This window comes from Pongo abelii, chromosome 5, assembly GCF_028885655.2.
Source record: "Pongo abelii isolate AG06213 chromosome 5, NHGRI_mPonAbe1-v2.0_pri, whole genome shotgun sequence".
NCBI lineage: Eukaryota > Metazoa > Chordata > Mammalia > Primates > Hominidae > Pongo > Pongo abelii.
This window is the reverse complement of record NC_071990.2, coordinates 100427544-100446690: the sequence shown is the minus strand read 5'-3', so window position 1 is coordinate 100446690 and position 19147 is coordinate 100427544. Positions and strand designations below refer to the sequence as shown.

At 41.3% G+C, this 19147-nt stretch overlaps 1 protein-coding gene across 12 annotated transcripts in view; it reads left to right on the top strand.

The window, feature by feature from the left end:
* The first annotated feature begins 7128 nt into the window (after positions 1-7128).
* The window catches only part of USP45 (ubiquitin specific peptidase 45), an 83545-nt gene continuing 71526 nt past the window's right edge, over positions 7129-19147 (top strand). For 6 of the 12 annotated variants that reach the window (XR_008525795.2, XR_002915310.2, XR_008525796.2 and 3 more), the window contains exons 1-4: positions 7936-8033; positions 13167-13285; positions 14625-14797; positions 15876-15979. Coding sequence is in view for 8 of the 12 variants with exons in the window: in XM_024247857.3 (XP_024103625.1) it covers positions 13186-13285; positions 14625-14797; positions 15876-15979 (377 nt within the window). In the remaining 4 variants the exon portion in view is untranslated. 12 annotated transcript variants of the gene reach the window in all.

Here is a 19147-nt window from a genome sequence, read left to right as displayed (position 1 = left end):
GGGATTACAGGCACATGCTACCACGCCTGGCTAATTTTTATATTTTTAGTAGAGGCAGGGTTTCACCATGTTGGCCAGGCTGGTCTTGAACTCCTGACATAAGGTGATCCACCCACCTTGGCCTCCCAAAGTGCTGGGATTACAGGCATCAGCCACTGTTCCCAACCACTAGCATAATTTTATATGTATATTTATTTGAGACAGGGTCTCGCTTTGGGCGACCAGACTGAAGTGCAGTGGCATGATCTCCCAGGATCAAGTAATCCTTCCACCTAAGCCTCCTTAGCAGCTGGGACTACAAGCACTTGGCTAATTTTTGTATTACAGCATAATTTAAATGAAAAAGATACCTTTTTCTAATATTTTCTAGAACTCAGAGTCAGTTGTTCTTTCCATTGCAGTGTCACTTGACTGGGCTGTGTGTGGTGATTACTTGTGTCTGCCTTCCCTAGAAATGGGTGAACTGAGCTGCAGAGGCCGTATCCCCAGCAGGAAGCCCGGCAGTTTAGGAGCTCAATAAATGATTGATTTTTCATGTTTGAGACAAGGTCTTGCTCTGTGGCCCAGGCTGGAGTGCAGTGGTGCAATCATGACTCACTGTATCCTAAACCTCCCAGACTTAAGCAAGTCCTCCCACCTCAGCCTCACCTGTAGCCGGGACTACATGTGTGTTCTACCATGCTGGGTTTTTTTTTTTCTTTTTTAGTAGAGATGGGGTATCACTATGTTGCCCAGGCTAGTCTCGAACCCCTGGGCTCAAGCAGTCCTCCTGCCTTGGCCTCCCAAAATGCTGAGATTATAGGCGTGAGCCACCACGCCAGTCCCAGAGCTCAATAAATGATTCTTTTTTTAAAAGACAGGGTTCTACTTTGTCACCTGGGCCGGAGTGCAGTGATGTGATCTCGGCTCACTGCAGCCTCGACCTCCTGGGCTCAAGTGATCCTCCTGTCTCAGCCCTCCAAGTAGCTGGGACTACAGGTGTGTGCCACCATGAGCAGCTAATTTTTTCTACAGACAGGGTTTTGCCATGTTGGCCAGGCTGGTCTTGAACTTCTGAGCTCAAAAAGCTCAGCCTCCCAGTGCTAGGATTACAGGCAAGAGCCACCGCACCCCACCAAATGATTCTTGAATAAAGGTGAAAGGAAACAGTCTGTGGCCAGGAGCAGTAGCTCACACCTGTAATTCCAACACTGTGGGAGGCCGAGGCAGGAGGATCATTTGAGGCCAGGAGTTCGAGACCAGTCTGAGAAACATAGCTAAAACCCCATCTCTACAAAAACAAAACAAACAAAATCAGCTGGGCCTGATGGCCTCCGCCTGTGTCCTAGCTACTTGCAGGCTGAGGGGAGGATCGCTTGAGCCAAGGAATTTCAAGCTGCAGTGAGCTGTGATTGCAGCACTGCATTCCAGCCTGGGCGACAGAGCCAGACTCTGTTTCTTAAAAAAGAAAGAAAAAAAAAGGAGAAAAGAAAAAAAAATTGCATACAAAAGCACATCTTAAACTACAGAGGACTTACCAACAGTTAAAATAGGTAGGTGGGGCTAGGGGGAAGCTGTGTTAATGCTGGGTCCCTGTAGCTGCATCCACAGATAAAAGTTGGTGCTGGAGAGGCAGCATGCAAAGCGAAAAGAAGGGACTGCTTTGAGTTCCAACCCAACGCCTCCGGTAACCATCTTCACTTCTCTGGCTTCTGCTGGCTCATCGGTAAAATGAGGGGTGGTATTTTTATAGTTCTAACACGTTATAGTTCTAGGTGGCTGTTTCATGGAGCGCGGAGCGCTGCTCTCTAGCGGGTCACAAATGTAACTCGCAAGGCTGGGCTCGGCATTACGACTATCGCGGGCAGGGAGTGGCCATCTTGCTCGCTCCTCTGAGTCGCGAAATTGGCCTTCATGTATTGCTCAGTTAAGCACCACTACCAATATAAACGCCCTCCCACACGACCTCGCTGGAGCACTGTTTACGTCTGTCCCTGCGTCCCCAGAGCGCCCACAGGTTCGGGTAGCCCGAGATCTTCCCCAGGTGGGTGTTACATCCCCAGGTGCCAAGAGTGATGGGTCCGACTTTTAACTGGAAGTCTAAAGAAGCGAGCATCCCCACCAATGTTAACTCTTGCCTGAAGTCTAAGGTTAGGCGCTCTTCTTTTCCCCGGGGCCCACCAAGCTCACCGCAGAGCGCAGCCTCCGCGGACCCGAGGACCGCTCTGCATGCAATCTCGAGCAGCAACCAGGGTAGCACCATTGCGGGCCAGCGGCCGCCGCTCTACTGACCACTTCCTGCTACTCCTTCTCCTCCTACTCCGGCCTCTTGGCGCGCTGCTCCAGGCTCTCCGGCGCCCTCCAGCCAGGCACCGGCCGAACCGAGTAGTGCCGCAAGGTGTAATTATTGCTTTAAAACTTAAAAGGCATTTGGAAAGAAACTAAGGGGTATGCTTACTTTTTTTGTTTTTGATTATTATTTTTTAGGAGACACAAAGTTTAAAAATAGAAAGCAGAAAATGTGACACATTATTTAAAGATTTAATGTAAATAAACTTTTCCAATTTACCTTATAACATGATTTTCATACATTGGATTTGTTTAAAACAGACTGACTACATGGATAACTTTTCTAAGAATTGTTCTTAACTCTCATAGCTGGTTCAACTGATTTAGGCATTAAAATAATGTCATATTATCATCTTTCCTCCACGAATTGATGATATTTGACTATAACTTTGTCAGGGTTATGTCCAACTATTGTATAATATGTGTCAGTCTCCTATTGCTACCGTAACAATTTACCCCAAATTTACTGGCTTAAAACAACACAAGTTACTATCTACAATTCTGTAGATTAGAAGTCTCACTTGGCTAAAATTAAGGTGTCAGCAAGCCTGTGTTTCTTCTGAGCTCCAGAGTAGAATTTCTTGACTTGTCTTTTCTGTCTTGTAGTGATTGCCTGTATTCCTTGGCTCTCACGGCCGCCTCCTCCATCTTCAAAGCCAACAGCTTTGAGCTTCAAATCCCTGATTCTGACTCCTGCTTCTGTTATCACATCTCCTTCTCTTCCTCTGATTCTGCTGCCTCTCTTTTATAAGGACCTTTACATTCAGACCACAGAGATAATCCATGATAATCTTCTCATCTCAAGATAATTAATTTAATCACACCTTCGAAATCCCTTTTGCCAGTTAAGGTAACACATTCACAAGTTTCGGGTTTGTAGAACATGAACATCTTTGGGGCAGGAGGTCATTATTAAACCTACCACATAAAGTTTCTCATTATCTTATATTTTATTTATTCTCAGGTTGGTTCCCAAGCATAATAAAAGCTATATTTAACTGCAAACAGATTTACAGTTAAAAATTAAAACATTTGGCCAGGTGCTGTGGTGCCAAACTGTAGTCCCAGTTACCAGCAGGCTAAGGCAGGAGAGTCACCCGAGCTCAGGAGTATGAGGCTATAGTGCACTATGATCAGCCTGGGTGACTGAGTGAGACCCCATCTCAAAAAAAAATTAAAATATTCATGTTTAAATGGCATTATTAAAGTGTATGTCCAAGGAATCATTTCATTAAGCATTTACTTTTAAATTCTTCAGTTATCAATAATTTAATAAGCTATAAACCATTTCAGATTTCTAGACCAATGACATCATTTATAATTATTTTCCAAATAATTTGGAGCTTAACCATAGTCTCCGTGTAATTTATTTTGTGGATTCACTTTTAACTAAGATATCACTACATACTGTAGATTCATGTAGTCTCTCTGGCATCCTCATTCTAAATATACATCATAAATCACAGGTAGTATGAACACAAGATAGGGAAACAATGTACTTGGCCCCAGTGAATCATATTTAATCTGATTTCTGCTTTTGCAGAAGTATTACTAAACAATTATTCTTTTAGGGCTTATGACTAATTATTGTTTTAAAAATATTTTTATGTAGGACTTTTCTTTCTGAGGAGATAAATATGTCTTTCCATATATAGCACACTGCTAAACTTAGTTTATTTAAGAGTCCTTGCAGCAAAAATATCTTGTCAAAAGAGATTCTTGATCATTGTTCCTAGTTATCTTGATCATTGTGTCCAAGTTATTCCATTATTGTTAAGGAATAATTTAAGCAAGACTTAAAATGGATAAAAGAGGGAGAAATAGTTTAACTTTTCTGAGAAAGATCTACTAGTGCTGAGTTGATATGAATCATTAATTCTCAAACAACTATTTTTTGTTGTTACTCATGTGTTAGTGAAAGGCTGTTGGAAAGAAGACTTTTTTTTCTTTTCTTTTTTTTTTCTTTTTTTCTTTTTGAGGCAGAGTCTCACTCTGTTGCCCAGGCTGGAGTGCAGTGACACGATCTCGGCTCACTGCAACCTCTGGCTCCCGGGTTCAAGCGATTCTCCTGCCTCAGCCTCCCCAGTAGCCACCACGCCTGGCTAATTTTTGTATTTTTAGTAGAGACTGGGTTTCACCATGTTGCCCAGGCTGGTCTTGAACTCCTGACCTCAAGTGATCCACCCACCTCAGCCTCCCAAAGTGCTGGGATTACAGGCGTGAGCCACCATGCCCAGCAGAAAGAAGACAATTTTTAAGAGACTTGGGATTTTTCCCATTTCTTTTTATTTTATTTTATTTTTGACCAATAAAGTCATTTCACACCCATTTCTTTTAAAATCGACTTTAAGTCCCCATATAACAGACTAATAAAATGAAAAATTAGGAAATGTATGGCCTTTCATGTGATTCTCTTTTTCTTAAAGAATTTTTATCAAAACTTTAAATGAACATCTGTTGATTCAGCATTTCCACAGTGAACAGTTTATTTAATGAGAATATTTGTGTTAGTAAGCAAAGACAAGTGTACACTAACAAGAGACTGATGAAAAAATAAAAACATTCATTCACAAGAGACTTAAGCAACTGCTCAAAAAAATGAGGCTAATATGGCCCAGCACGGTGGCTCACGCCTGTAATCCCAGCACTTTGGGAGGCCGAGGCAGGCAGATCACCTGAGGTCAGGAGTTCAAGACCAGCCTGGCAAACATGGTGAAACCCTGTCTCTACTAAAAATACAAAAATTAGCCAAGTGTGGCAGTGCATGCCCGTTGCCCCAGCTACTCGGGAGGCTGAGGCAGGAGAATTGCTTGAACCCGGGAGGCAGAGGTTGCAGTGAGCCGAGATCATGCCACCGTACTCCAGCCTGGCCACCGTACTCCAGCCTGGGTGACAGAGTGAGACTCTGTCTCAAAAAAAAAAAAAAAAAAATAGGTTAATATGAAAATATGTCTGACATATACTGTTAAGTGAAAAATTCAAGTCATAGAAGAGAAGGTAGACTGTAATCTAGGCTGTGTTATCTTTTAGCATAAAGGTAGTCATATAAAAACATGGTACAAATGCCTGGCGTATGCACAAAGACAGTGCCTAAAACTATATATCAGAAAACAGCAAGCAGAGAAGAGGAAATGGGAGTGTGGGAAGGAGGGGAAGATGAGAAACCAGCAGATATTACTTTTAAAATGAAGAGTGTATCTTAAAAATATATACTTGATATCTGGTTCAATTTGGTGTTTGAGGAGCTGGGCGCGGTGGCTCACACCTTTAATCCCAGAACTTTGGGAGGCCAAGGCAGATGGATTGCTTGAGGTCAGGAGTACAAGACCAGCCTGGCCAACATGGTGAAATCTTGTCTACTAAAATACAGAAAAAAAAAAAAAATTAGCTGTGTGTGGTGGCAGGCACCTATAATCCCAGCTACTAGGGAGGCTGAGGCAGGAGAATTGCTTGAACCCAGGAGGCGGAGGTTGCAGTGAACTGAGACCATGCCACTGCACTCCAGCCTGGACAACAGAGAGAGAATCCGTCTCAAAAAAAAGAAAAAAAGGAAAAAAATACACTTGATAGAAATGTAAGAGGAAAATATATAGCCTACAGCTTAACAAAGATTCCCCATATTTCCAAACAGAACATGATGGTAAATTTAAGATATTTAGCATTATTTGGAAAATACATGGTTAGATAATCTTAAGGTAATCTATATTTTTATTTGATGTTTTGTTATAATGTCATTGTAATAGCACTAAAACATACTTACTGGGTAATATTTAAAAATAATTTCCTTTCTTTGAATAATCCATCAAGTAGTAAATTTTACATTCAATTAAGTGAGAAGATAAATGAGGAACATCAGAAATAAAAACTTAGTGTTAGAGAATTTTCCTTAATTTATGCCAAGTTTTGAAACAAAGATTGAAATCTCTGGAGATTTTGGTTATGCTAAGGGTACATCTAGTGGAATTCAAGATAGCTTTGAAATTTGTCGTTTCCAAGAAAATTTAAGTATTGTATGGTATTTGATAATTTCTAAATTTTTTCTTATGAAGAAAAGAACCTAAATTTCCAGAATCTAATTCAATCCCTTTTAAAAAATCAATCATAAACTGGATTTTCACATATAATACATTTTTAAAAATCTCTTTTACAGTGACACAATTAAGATGCAAATTATTTAGATTTGCTCAAGTTTGCTTGTTCTTGTTCCTCCAAGTTCTAGGTCAAATCCAACGTTAAAATATATGAAAGCTTTTGATTTATGAAGTAGGCAATTTTGCCTTCAAAATTACACCACATGACCTATTCTTATTTGAGGAGTATTTTCTTTTTCCCTAGGGAAAAAAATTATCCTAACCCCAAAATGATAGTGTACCTCTATACCTATAACAGCAACTGGCATATCTGTGCTCAATTATGTTTGTTAAATGAATGGTCCTTGTAAGTACGATATAAGCAAATATCAACCTTCTTTGCCAAGTTCTCCACATGTAAATACTGTTAGAAAAGAAGAGTTTTTAAAGTAAAATTTAGTGTTTACAATTTTAACTCTCGTATCTTCTGATTTCTACGCCAATGCTCTTATCCTTAAAGCCACATCTGTCCCTTGGCTGAAGAGTTGTGAAAGATCGGGAAACTTTCAGAACCTATCCATAACCAGTGTTGGCATTTGCAATATCCATGACTCAAACAAAATATTTTCAAACCAACTACTTTTACTAAACACGCAATGTGCTGGTCACTTTAATAGATAACCGGGCTTTGAGGAAGTATAGGTGTATTTCAAGAAATGTACTATCTAGTTAGGAAGAGAGAAGGACAGGTAAGACAACAGCAATGGGGAAAAAAAACCACAATAATATATGACGAATGTTAGATGCGACTTTAAGAGTTCAGGGGACGGGGGGGCGGGGGGGGGGCGGGGGGAAGGGAGGAGGGGGGAGGAGGGGGGAGGAGGGGGGAGGGGGGGGAGGAGGGGGGAGGGGGGAGGGGGGAGGGGGGGAGGGGGGCTGGGCGGGGCGGGGCGGAGCCGGGCGCGGTGGCTCAAGTCTGTAATCCCAGCACTTTGGGAGGCCGGGGCGGGCGGATCACAAGGTCAGGAGATCGAGACCATCCTGCCTAACACGGTGAAACCCCGTCTCTACTAAACAAAATACAAAAAATTAGCCAGGCGTGGTGGCGGGCGCCTGTAGTCCCAGCTACTCGGGAGGCTGAGGCAGGAGAATGGCGTGAACCCGGGAGGCGGAGGTTGCAGTGAGCCGAGATCATGCCATCGCACTCCATCCTGGGCGACAGAGCGAGACTCCTTCTCAAAAAAAAAAAAAAAAAAGAGTTCAGAGGAGGGTAACGGAGGGAAATCGGAGGCTGTTTCAGAAGGTGGCCAGCAACAAGTGGGACTTAAGCCGGACTCCTGCAACATCCGAGGTGCGCACGCTGGCCCAGGATCCTAACAAATTGCTAGTCGGTGGCTATGAGTCTTAAATTATCAGGGACTCTCCGGGCTCTGCGGACAGGCAGAACGCAGGCGCCACGCAAGCCGGCCCCGCCCTTCCACCCCTCCCCGCGCTCCCCGGCCCGGGGCGCGCCGCCTGGAACCCTCCCGGGCCTGGCTGGGGGCGGGCAGACGAGGCCCCACCTCTGCCGGGCGCGGGACGGGCGCGCAGGCGCAGTCTCCCGAGGTTGTAGATGCGGCGGCCCGGCCCGGCAGGGTGAGTTGGGGACGCGGCGCTTTGGTCACAGCGGCGGTATGGTCGCCGCAGTTTCTCGGTCTTCGCTTCGGCGACCTTGACCCCCTTGTGGGTGGGCGAGGCTGGAAGAGAGGCTCCCCACCCCACTCGGCTTCCCGATCCCTGGGGGCGCCGGGCGGTCACCGAGGGCCGTGTGAGCGCCGCTCTGCCGGCTCCGGGTCCATGCGGCCGCGGGAGAATCCCTGGGCGTCGGGGCTGGCCGAGGGGCCGCCTGGGAGGGGCCCGAGTCCCCTGGTGACCTGGGCGCGCGGCGGCCCCACACCCTTCCGTCCGCCTCCTCGCGGCGCATTTCTCTTCACATCCTCGGGGTGTGTGTGTTGGTGACCAGAGAAAGCGTGTCTAATGACTTTCTGGAAGCGTCGTGTATTAGGAGCTCCGGAGCTGGACTGCTTGGGTCCGCATCTCCATCCACCACTTACTGGTTTTGGGACCTCTGCAAATCACTTAACCTCTCTTTCTCAGTTTCAAATGTAAAATGTGGAAAATAATGGCAACTTACCTCCTAAGGTGGTTGTGAGGGTTGAGTGGGTTAATATTTGTGAAGTGCTTAGAACTGAGCGTGATACACAGCAAAACCCTAAGTGCTGCTCATCTTTTTGAGCTTGGTATATAAAAGGAGATAGTGACCTTTTCTTCCCTTTCCAACCCCCATAAATAATTGCCCAAGAGTACGAAAAAAGGATTTTTTTTTCTTAAGGATATGGGCTTTTTGCATAGCCTGTTTAAAAACAAAAGCTTTCTAAACAACTTAGTTGCACATCCTACTTCAGAGAAAAGACAAGTGTTAAGTGATGGTGACTTGAAAACTAAAGTTTATTGTTTGGAAAACCGCATGAGAAAAATGGCCAGAACATATTTGTGCTAAAAAGAGTTAACATAGCAGGCCTTAGACTGCTATCCTTAGAAAGGACTGCTTGCAATGTTGGTGCTTGTTTGACATCTGGGAACTTAGATTTTTGGGTTTGTGCTGAACAATATGTTTTATGCCGAAATTACCAGCTTCTGTAAAAAGTCTCTAATGGGCTTCCCTGCGCGGAAACTGCTGCATTTTCATTGATGGAGGAAGGGTGTGTTTTGTTTGACCCCTCTTGGGAGGGAAACCGCATAAGGAGCCTACACGTGATTCCTCCAGACTCCACTTGTGTCTTTTTCTATTATGATGAGCCTGTATATCCATACTGCATTGTGTAATAAATGTCAGCCATGAATTCAACTATATGTTGAGTCCCGTGCATCCTATCAAAGCTCTAAATGTGGGGGAGATCACGGAGATCCTCAGCCACAGTTTTGTAAATTTGTATAAAGGTAAAGGATATAAGTGCCGGTTTTTTACAAGGATATATTTCCTAGTGGTACTGGGCTTTTAGTGTAACCATCACCTGAATAATATACATTGTGTCCATTAAGTAATTTCTCATTCCTCACCCCACTCCCATCCTTCCCAGTCTCCAGTGCCCAGACACAATTTTGATGATAAAAAGTATTGGAAGCTCTAATAATTGGACTTTTAATTTTGCCCTTTTGCCTTAAATGGAAATTGGAAAACTACAGATAAATAATTGCCGAATTGTGGGTTACTGTACCAAATTATTTTGTCTGTTTAGACATGTTACATATGGCAGAAAAATCATCAGAAATTGCCTCTACATTACCAAGTTAAGTTTGAGTCAGTGTTTTTGAGAAAAGGCACAGGTTGCTTACAGTATGTAGGTCAAATACCTGGTTTTGTTTATTATTTTGCTAGCATTATCTGTGTTAATGCTCATCTTTATCAAGAGCTTATCTGTACCACAGCGGGAAAATATAATCAGTTTCTCATAGGCCATTTTCCCTGTACTTTATTAGTTATACCTATCTCTTTTCAGGACATCAAATTTAAATTGATGGAGGTAGGTCTGTAAATTTGGGGTTAGAAAGATCAAATTTGCCATCTGCTTATGTCTCTTTTCCCTTATAAAAGACTAGATCAGTTTTTGATAAGTTAGTTGGGAGTTGGAGGGGTTAGAGGTTTAAGGAAAGTGAAGAAGATTTGAAATGGCTTTGTGGATAGTATGTAAGTTGACCAGAAGGTGAAGTGAATAATAATGGACCTAGTCTGCTTTCTTAAGAATAATAATGGACCTAGTCTGCTTTCTTAAGAGACTTTCTCCTGACATGGAGAAAATGGTTAATTAGGTTCATCTAGGATTGGGCTCTGCGAGAGAGGTGATGTAGTCCTTAAGGCTCTGCACAAGTGTTCTGGTTCACCTCTTTTTGGGTACATGTAATGTTGCACTCTTTGTACATGGGCAACCCCTCTCCATGTCTGCTTGAAGTTAAGTGTGCCATGTGACTTGCTTTAGGAAGCAGCTCTCCATTTGCCATTTCCACTTCTCCCTGCCCTGCTGTAAGGGTCATGGAAGGACTTGTTGAGATGCAGCCTCTTGTCAGCCTGGACACTATAGGAAAACATGAGTGGCTGATCAGGCAAGTTGGAAGAACTGGGAAGTTGCTATCAGAGAAGGGGATACTTAAATTAGTGATTTTATAAGGTGGAACTGTGGGGGAGAGTAGATGAGGAAGTTTGGAGGGAGAAGGTAGAGATGTAGTGCTCAAGGAACTCAGAGGCTTTTTACGTGTTCCTAACCTGGAAGCCCTTAATTTATTGCAACTTAGTTCAGTAATGATGACCGTTGGACTTAATGGTAAACTTGAAAGCTCCCTTATTGTGAATTATGGAATGAATAAATCTAGATTTGGAATTTAGTACTGAATTGAAAGATTCATTACCTTGATCATTGAAAAGTAAGTCAGCAACCATGAAAATTGTGATGTTGCTTAGCCACCAGGCAGGAGAGTAAAAGGTAGGCTAAGCTAACTCTAACAGAGAGTCCAAAATATAGTAGTTTTAAAAAATGCTTAGCTTGTATCTAAAATCTTTGATAATTAACTGAATTTTTAAGAAATATAAGGGATAGAGGTAAATAACACCATGAAGGAAGAGACAAATTCAGTGTGAGACATTATACAACTTTGCTGTCGAAAGAGTATTCTGTGGGCCCCCAGCAGTGGCTTCAGTTAGAAGCTTTTTAGATAGGTAGAATCTCAGGTCTTGTGCCAGAGTTGTTGAATCAGAACTTTCATTTTAACAAGACCCTCAAGGTGACTCATGCACTGGCCTGATTTCCTTAAAAAGCTAAAGTCTTAGGCAAGTAAAAGGTTGGAAGAACTGTTCTGTTAATAGATTAAAAGATACTAAAGAGACATAACCAATATAAAGTGCAAACCTTGATTGAATCTTTTTCAAAAAACCAGCTATAGAAGACAATTTAGGGTCAACTAAGAAAATTAGAATATGATGGAATATGAGATGATATTAGAAAATTATTAATTTTCTTAGATATGATTACATTGTTATTTAGGAGAATGTGCTTATTTTTAAGAGATACATGCTGAAGTGTTTAGGGATGAACTGTCAAGATCTCTACAACTTTCAAATAGTTCAACAAAATATATATATATACACTCACATACACATATGTGTCTCTCTATACACACATATTGATATTTAGATAAAAACAAACATAGCTAATTGTTAATAGGTGTGGAATTGGTGGGGCACCATGGCTCATACCTGTAATCCTAGCAGTATGGGAAGCCAAGGCATGTGGATTGCTAAGCCCAGGAGTTCGAGACCAGCCTGGGCAACATGGGGAAATCCCATCTCTACTAAGAAATACAAAAAAATTATCTGGGCATGGTGGTGTGCACCTGTAGTCCTAGCTACTTGGGAGGCTGAGGTGGGAGTATCACCTGAGCCTAGGGAGGTCGAGGCTGCAGTGAGCTGAAATCAGGCCACTGCACTCCAGCCTGGGCCATAGGAGTGAGACTCTGTCTCAAAAAATAATAATAGCCGGGCACGGTGGCTCACGCCTGTAATCCCAGCGCTTTGGGAGACTGAGGTGGGCGGATCACGAGGTCAGGAGATCAAGACCATTCTGACTAACACAGTGAAACCCTATCTCTACTAAAAATACAAAAAAAATTAGCCAGGCCTGGTGGCACACGCCTGTAATCCCAGCTAACTTGGGAGGCTGAGGCAGGAGAATCGCTTGAACCCAGGATGTGGAGGTTGCAGTGAGCCGAGATCCGTCTCAAAATAATAATAATAATAATAGTAATATAAATGTGGAATCTAAATAGTATATGAGTGTTCATTATACTGTTCTTTTAACTTTTGTAGATGTTTAAAATTTTTCATGATAAAAAGCTAGAGTGAAAAACCCCCAAAAATATAGTAGCTTAAAAAGATAGAAATTTAATTTTCTCTTAATATTCCAGTGCTAGTCGTACAACACAGGTATAGAGTGGCTTTACTATGCTTGGCTTACACCTTCCATTTTTGATCCAGTGTGGCTCATCCAGCTCCTACTATTTCCTTGCTAGCAGAAGGGAGGAAAGGGTAAAGAGAACTCATTATCCAGAAGCAATACTTACTCCGTTGATGAAAACTTTAGTTTTGGTCATTCACCTGGACATCATATATTTAGGGGCTGTGTCTTGGTTCAGCCTGGTATAGCAAATTATTATAGACTGGGTGGTTTAAACAACACAGACTTATTTCTCACAATACTGGGAGCTGGGAAGTCCAGGGTCAAGATGCTGGCAAATCTAGTATCTGGTGAGGGCCTTCTTCCTGGTTTATAGATGGCCATCTTCTCGTATATCCTCATGTGGATACAAAGGTAGCTTTCTAGCCTCTTATTATAAGAGGCCAGTCTCATTCATGAGGGCTCTACCTACATGACCTAATTACCTCTCAAAGGCTTCACCTCCAAGTACCATCACTTTGGGGATTAGATTTCAACATATCAGTTTGGAGTGGGGACACAAACATTTGGTCCGTAACAGTATAGTTGGCAAAAGCCAATGGAATATACCAGGTGTATACTGATTTAACAAAGATTTATTTCATTTCAAATGATGTTCCCCTCTTATTCCTCTGTTGATTTCCCAGACCAATTGAAATTAAAGTCATTTCAGTTTTAATACGCATTAAATAAAATATAAAATTTTAATTTTGAAGACTAAAATGTATGAATTTTTTTCCCTCAGTCCCTTCAGTAAATAACAGATGCGGGTGAAAGATCCAACTAAAGCTTTACCTGAGAAAGCCAAAAGAAGTAAAAGGCCTACTGTACCTCGTGATGAAGACTCTTCAGATGATATTGCTGGTAAATTGTGATATTTGGCATCCCAAATAGTGTTGAGAAGAAATAACAATGCATTTGACCCTTCAACAACATGGGTTTGAACTCTGAGGATCAACTTGTACACAAATTTTTTTCCACCAAACCTAGATGGAAAATACACTATTCTTGGGATGCGTGAAAACTGCATACTTGGCAGGCTGACTTCCTAAATGCAGATTCCACAGGGCCCACTGCGGGACTTGAGTATGCACAGATTTGGGTATATGTGGGGAGGTCCTAGAACCAACTACCCCACCCCACCTCCCTGCCTCAAGTATCTGTAGGAAGACTGTATATGTTTTTAATTAAGAAATCTGTTACTCTCTATTTTTACTGTTTTCTGCGTAAATATTAGAATCACCTTGTCTAGTTCCAAAAAATCCTGTTGGCATTTTTTTTAGGATTTTGTTTAGTTTATAACATGAAGTAACTTAGATTGGCTTTTTTTTTTTGGTCTCTTTCTCATGGCCTATTAAAACCATGTCACCAAGCCACCAGAGCTTGGCAGATGGCTTTTGGGAGCTGCTGGCCTCAGGGCTTGGTTTTCTCTTTAGCCTCATACTTTTGATTTGGGCCTCTGAGGATTTTTCTCACTTTCTTGCTAGTTCTCTCCATTTAAAGGGATATTTTTAATATATTTTTTCCATTTTAGGTATGCATAGTTGCATACAGCTATACACACACACACACTCACATATGAGTGCCTATGTCTTCTGAAATCTGAATAAGTTCTAAGGATTGTACCAACGTCAGCTTCCTGGTTTTGATATTTTACTATAGCAGTGCAAAACATTAACATCAGGGGAGGCTCAGTGAAGGATGAATGATACCTCCTTGTATATTTCTTTGTACCTTCCTGTGAATCTAAAATTAGTTCAAAAATTTAAACTGTAATAAATTAGGGACATCAGATAAGGTCCTAATGATATTTAAAGAGATAATTCAGACATCCTTCAGTGCAGCAAACTGGCTATCGAAACATCATCCAATTTTAGTACATGTATAGCTTTGTATAACCACCACCAATCAAGATACTTGACTGTGTCATCACCACCCTATGTGCTGTCCATTTATAGCAACACCCTCTGCCTTGCGTCCATTGCTCCCTACAACCATGAATCTCTTCTCTCATTCTATAATTATGTTATTTCATGAACATTATATAAATGGAATTATATAGCATATATCTTTTTAGTTATTTTGTGTGTTCAATCTCTGTGCCTTTTAGTTAACAGCATTTAATACTTTTGAGGTTTGCTCAGTAATGGTAGCACTTTGGTATAGCAAATAAAATGTTGAGATTTTGTTTTATCTTATTCAGTAGGTTTAACTTGCCAACATGTAAGTCATGCTATCAGCGTGAATCATGTAAAGAGAGCAATAGCTGAGAATCTGTGGTCAGTTTGCTCAGAATGTTTAAAAGAAAGAAGAGTCTATGATGGGCAGCTAGTACTTACTTCTGATATTTGGTTGTGCCTCAAGTGTGGCTTCCAGGTAAGAAAAGTGTTATTTATATGTGAGTTTGTCTGAAATGTTTTCCTTAAATGCTTATTGTGAGTTGGACTGTTGGTCATGCATAGGAGTTAAGATAAATTTATTCCAATTTAGATAGAAATTTTCCAGGAATGAACTTAAAAATGATTGTTAAGGTAAAGTAAAAGATATGCTATGTTCAGAAAGTAATCAGGTGTGGTTTATAAATACTTGCAGAGAGAATTCAACCTATTTGCAGTAGTTCCCATATCTGGACCAGTCTTTACCTTTTGTATTTACTTAGGAAATGGATCCACCTTTCAGATTAATTTTTTTCTCTCTCAAAACAGATTATTCTGCTGCTTTTGCAAAATAATTAAAAATCTTAAAGTTTAAAAGTTATTGATATCTGTAATAAAGGAATTTTCTAATGAAATTAAAAGTATATACTTTTTTAAAAAAATAAGAGAAATCTTCATTATCTCACACAAAATGTCCAGAAGTAAGGCCACTTCAGGATTAGTTAATTTAACGGAAAGAACATTAAGAACTGAGGTTTATTCTGTTTTCTGCTGTGCCATCCTCAACCTCATGGTTGTGTTCCTCTCAAAAAAAAAAAAAAAAAAAAAGCCTTCTGGAAAGATTCAGCAGATTTGACTTCCCCTCATGTTGCATTAACCAGAATTGCATCTCATTTCTTTACTTACCTAGTGAGGGAAATCGCTGTGATTGGTCTGTGTCTCAGTAGTTCGCAGTGGGTTGGGGTGAAGTTGTGTACAGGATTGGGAAATGTGTGTTTGCGGAAGGGCACCACTGGCCTGCCAGGATGCTGGGTGTTCCACAGTGTGCACATTTTTAAATGATAGGGAAATTAACTTTGCCCATGATTGTTTTAGGTAAATACTGTATATTGATCATGTTAGCCTGTTTGCAAGAAATTAAATTTAATGAGAATCCATATTTCTTTTTTGAAACTTTCTCCTCTGGCCTGAAATTAAAAACAAAACTTTTCAGTGTAAGTGTGAGTATAATTTAAGTTTTGATTAATTTGAAACAAACATTTGTAAGTCATACAAAATAAAATTCTGTTCATCTTCAGGGATGTGGTAAAAACTCAGAAAGCCAACATTCATTGAAGCACTTCAAGAGTTCCAGAACAGAGCCGCATTGTATTATAATCAATCTGAGCACATGGATTATATGGTAAGTTAAATTTTGTTAGTTCTTGTGTCCACTAACCACAGCCCCCCAATTTTTTTTTCTTTAAGCTTTTAAGGTAAAATATTTAAAGGTGTTCTATCAGCTTATGGTTTTTTAACCTGAACACAATCTATGGGATACTTCAAGAAAATTAATATTACCTGTGAATATAAAATTTAAATTGGAAAAATTTTAACTCTCTCTCTACTTTTTGTTGTTGTTGTTGAGACAGAGTCTCACTCTGTCGCCAAGGCTGGAGTGCAGTGGCGTGATCTTGGCTCCCTGCAATCTCCGCCTCCTGGGTTCAAGCAATTCTCCTGCCTCAGCCTCCTGAGTAGCTGGGACCACAGGCGCATGCTGCCATGCCTGCCTAATTTTATGTATTTTAGTAGAGACAGGGTTTCACCATGTTGCCCAGGCTGGTCTTTGAACTCCTGAGCTCAGGCAATATGCCCTCCTTGGCCTCCCAAAGTGCTGGGATTAGAGGTGTGAGCCACTGCGCCTGGCCTCTCTACTTTTCTCTATCATTTTCCTTGTATAATGTAAAGAAAAATTCTTTTTAGTTGATTTTTTTTGGTAGTGAACTTGCTAATACAGAACTCTAGTGTTGTAGAGAAGGAAGATACTTGAAGCAGTCAGGTCATTTTCTGAAGGGAGAGGGAAGAGCTGGGCATAAGTAGCTTGTAAAAACTTTTCAGGTCATTCTGCTGTTTAATCCTGGTTGAGAACCTAGTCCAGTTTCCTATGTTACCTGTAAGGAAACTATGTAATATTTACCTTTTTGTGGTTATGAAGTAAAAATCCAGGTACTAAAACAAGTTTTTTGTGGGGCGCAATGGCTCACACCTGTAATCCCAGCACTTAGGGAGGTTGAGGTGGGCGGATCACTTGAGGTCAGGAGTTTGAGACCAGCCTGGCCAATATGGTGAAACCCCGTCTCTACGAAAGATACAAAAATTAGCTGGGCATGGTGGCGCACGCCTGTAGTCCCAGCTGCTCAGAAGGTTGAGGCAGGAGAATCGCTTGAAGCTGGGAGGTGGAGGTTGCCACTGCACTCCAGCCTGGGTGATAGAGTGACACTCCGTTTCAAAAAAACCAAAAACAAGTTTTTTTATTTTCTAGTTTCTTATTAGCATATCACACTGTTTCGGTGGTATAAATGGACACTATGTTGAAATGCTTCCTCTGTGTTTTACAATAATTTTCCAGCTTGAATCTATGGACTCCTAAGGGTTCCTTGAATGAATTTTCAGGAGTCCTCAGATTTTCTTTAACATAAAAATATTTTGTCTAAAATTAATATAAGGGTATTTTGGCTCACAGAAGAGGTCAGAGGTCATCATCTTTAATACAGCCAGAAGGGTTGGGCACCAGCTGCATTTGTGTTTTTCTTTGTTGTGAGTCCCAAGTAGTAGTATTGGGGAGAACGAGGAAAGGACAGAGTGAACTTAATATATAAATGATGCATTGGAACCAAGGGAGACAGCAATGGTGCCATAGTGTGGCAGTTCAATAAGGATTTCACTTTAGTGTTCTCAAACTCTAGGTGCATGAGAATCTCTGGGAGATCTTGTTATGACAGATTGCAGGATCCCAGTCTTAGAAATTGTAATTTAGTAGTTCTGGGGTGGAGGGGCCAGAGAATTTGCATTTAACAAGCTCCCAAGTGTTGCCAGTGCTGCTGGTCTGGAGACCACAGTTTAAGAACTACTGAATTAGAAAAAGGTGGGTAAGAAGATTGTGAACATGTAAGGTAGCATTGGTGTAATGCACTATTTTTTTGTTGTTGTTTTTTTTGTTTTTGTTTTTTTTTGAGATGGAGTCTTACTCTGTCACCCAGGCTGGAGTACAGTGGCGTGATCTCGGCTCACTGCAACCTCTGCCTCCTGGGCTGGGAGTAGCTGGAATTAAAGGTGCCCACCACCACGCCCTGCTAATTTTTGTATTTTTAGTAGAGATGGTGTTTCACCATATTGGCCAGGCCAGTCTCGAACTCCCAACCTCAAGTGATCCTCCCACCTTGGCCTCCCAAACTGCTAGAATTACAGGTGTGAGCCACCACACCCAGCCATAATGCATTATGTTTATAAAACACTTTGAACACTTTCCAACACATGTTCTTAAATGATCACTGGATCTCATGAGGATAAAGGAAACAGGTAATTAAAATATACAGAAGAAACAAATTAATATGATATATTAATGAGTAAACTTAATTGAGGGTAGTTTTCTGAATTGGAATGTGCTTTTGAAAATGTCTTTCCTAACCCTCTACCTCCAAATAAGCGCCAAGCAAAATGGAACAGCTGTTTCTTTGAGTCTTACCCATCTCTATATGTAATCAAGCTAGAAGCCTGGCAGTTATTTCCTTTGCCTTTTTTATCTTATTTTATTTTTTAGCCTGTTAACAAAAGTAAACAGGGTGGTATAATGAATTTACCTATACCCATCAACCAGCTTCAGTTGTTGTTGTTTTTGTTTTTCCAGCTTTAAACATTATCAACTCACAGCAAGTCTTGTTTCATCTAGGCCAGGATTTCTCAATCTCAATACTATTGGCATTTGGACTGTTAATGCTCTGTGATTAATTCCTTGTTGTGCTGTTCTGTACGTTATTGGATGTTTATCAGCATCCCTGGCCTCTACCCACTTAAATACAAGTAGTGGTCCTCTCACCTCTCACCAGCTGTCAGAACCAAAACTGTCAAATGTCCCCTAGGTGGCAAAATCACTCCTCATTGAGAATATCAGTGATTCTCAACAACAACATTGAGAATCGCTGACATTGTCTCACTCACTTCTCCCTACCCATGGCAGTTATTTTGACACTTCCCTTTCCCTCCTCTTTTATATCTAATTTGTTACTCTTTCTACCTGCAAATATATATAAAGAATGCCCATTTCTCTCCAGATCCTCTGCTACTACGCTAATCTGTTTCTGTTCCTAATGCCCTCCAATCCCTCCAATCTAGTTTATTAGATTAGTGAGAGTGATGTTTTTAAAGTGTAAGTTGGGGCTGGGTGTGGTGGCTCACACCTGTAATCCCAACACTTTGGGAGGCCGAGGCGGGTGGATCACTTGAGGACAGGCATTTGAGACCAGTCTGACCAACATGGTGAAACCCCATCTCTAATAAAAATACAAAAATTAGCTGGGCGTAGTGGTGCACG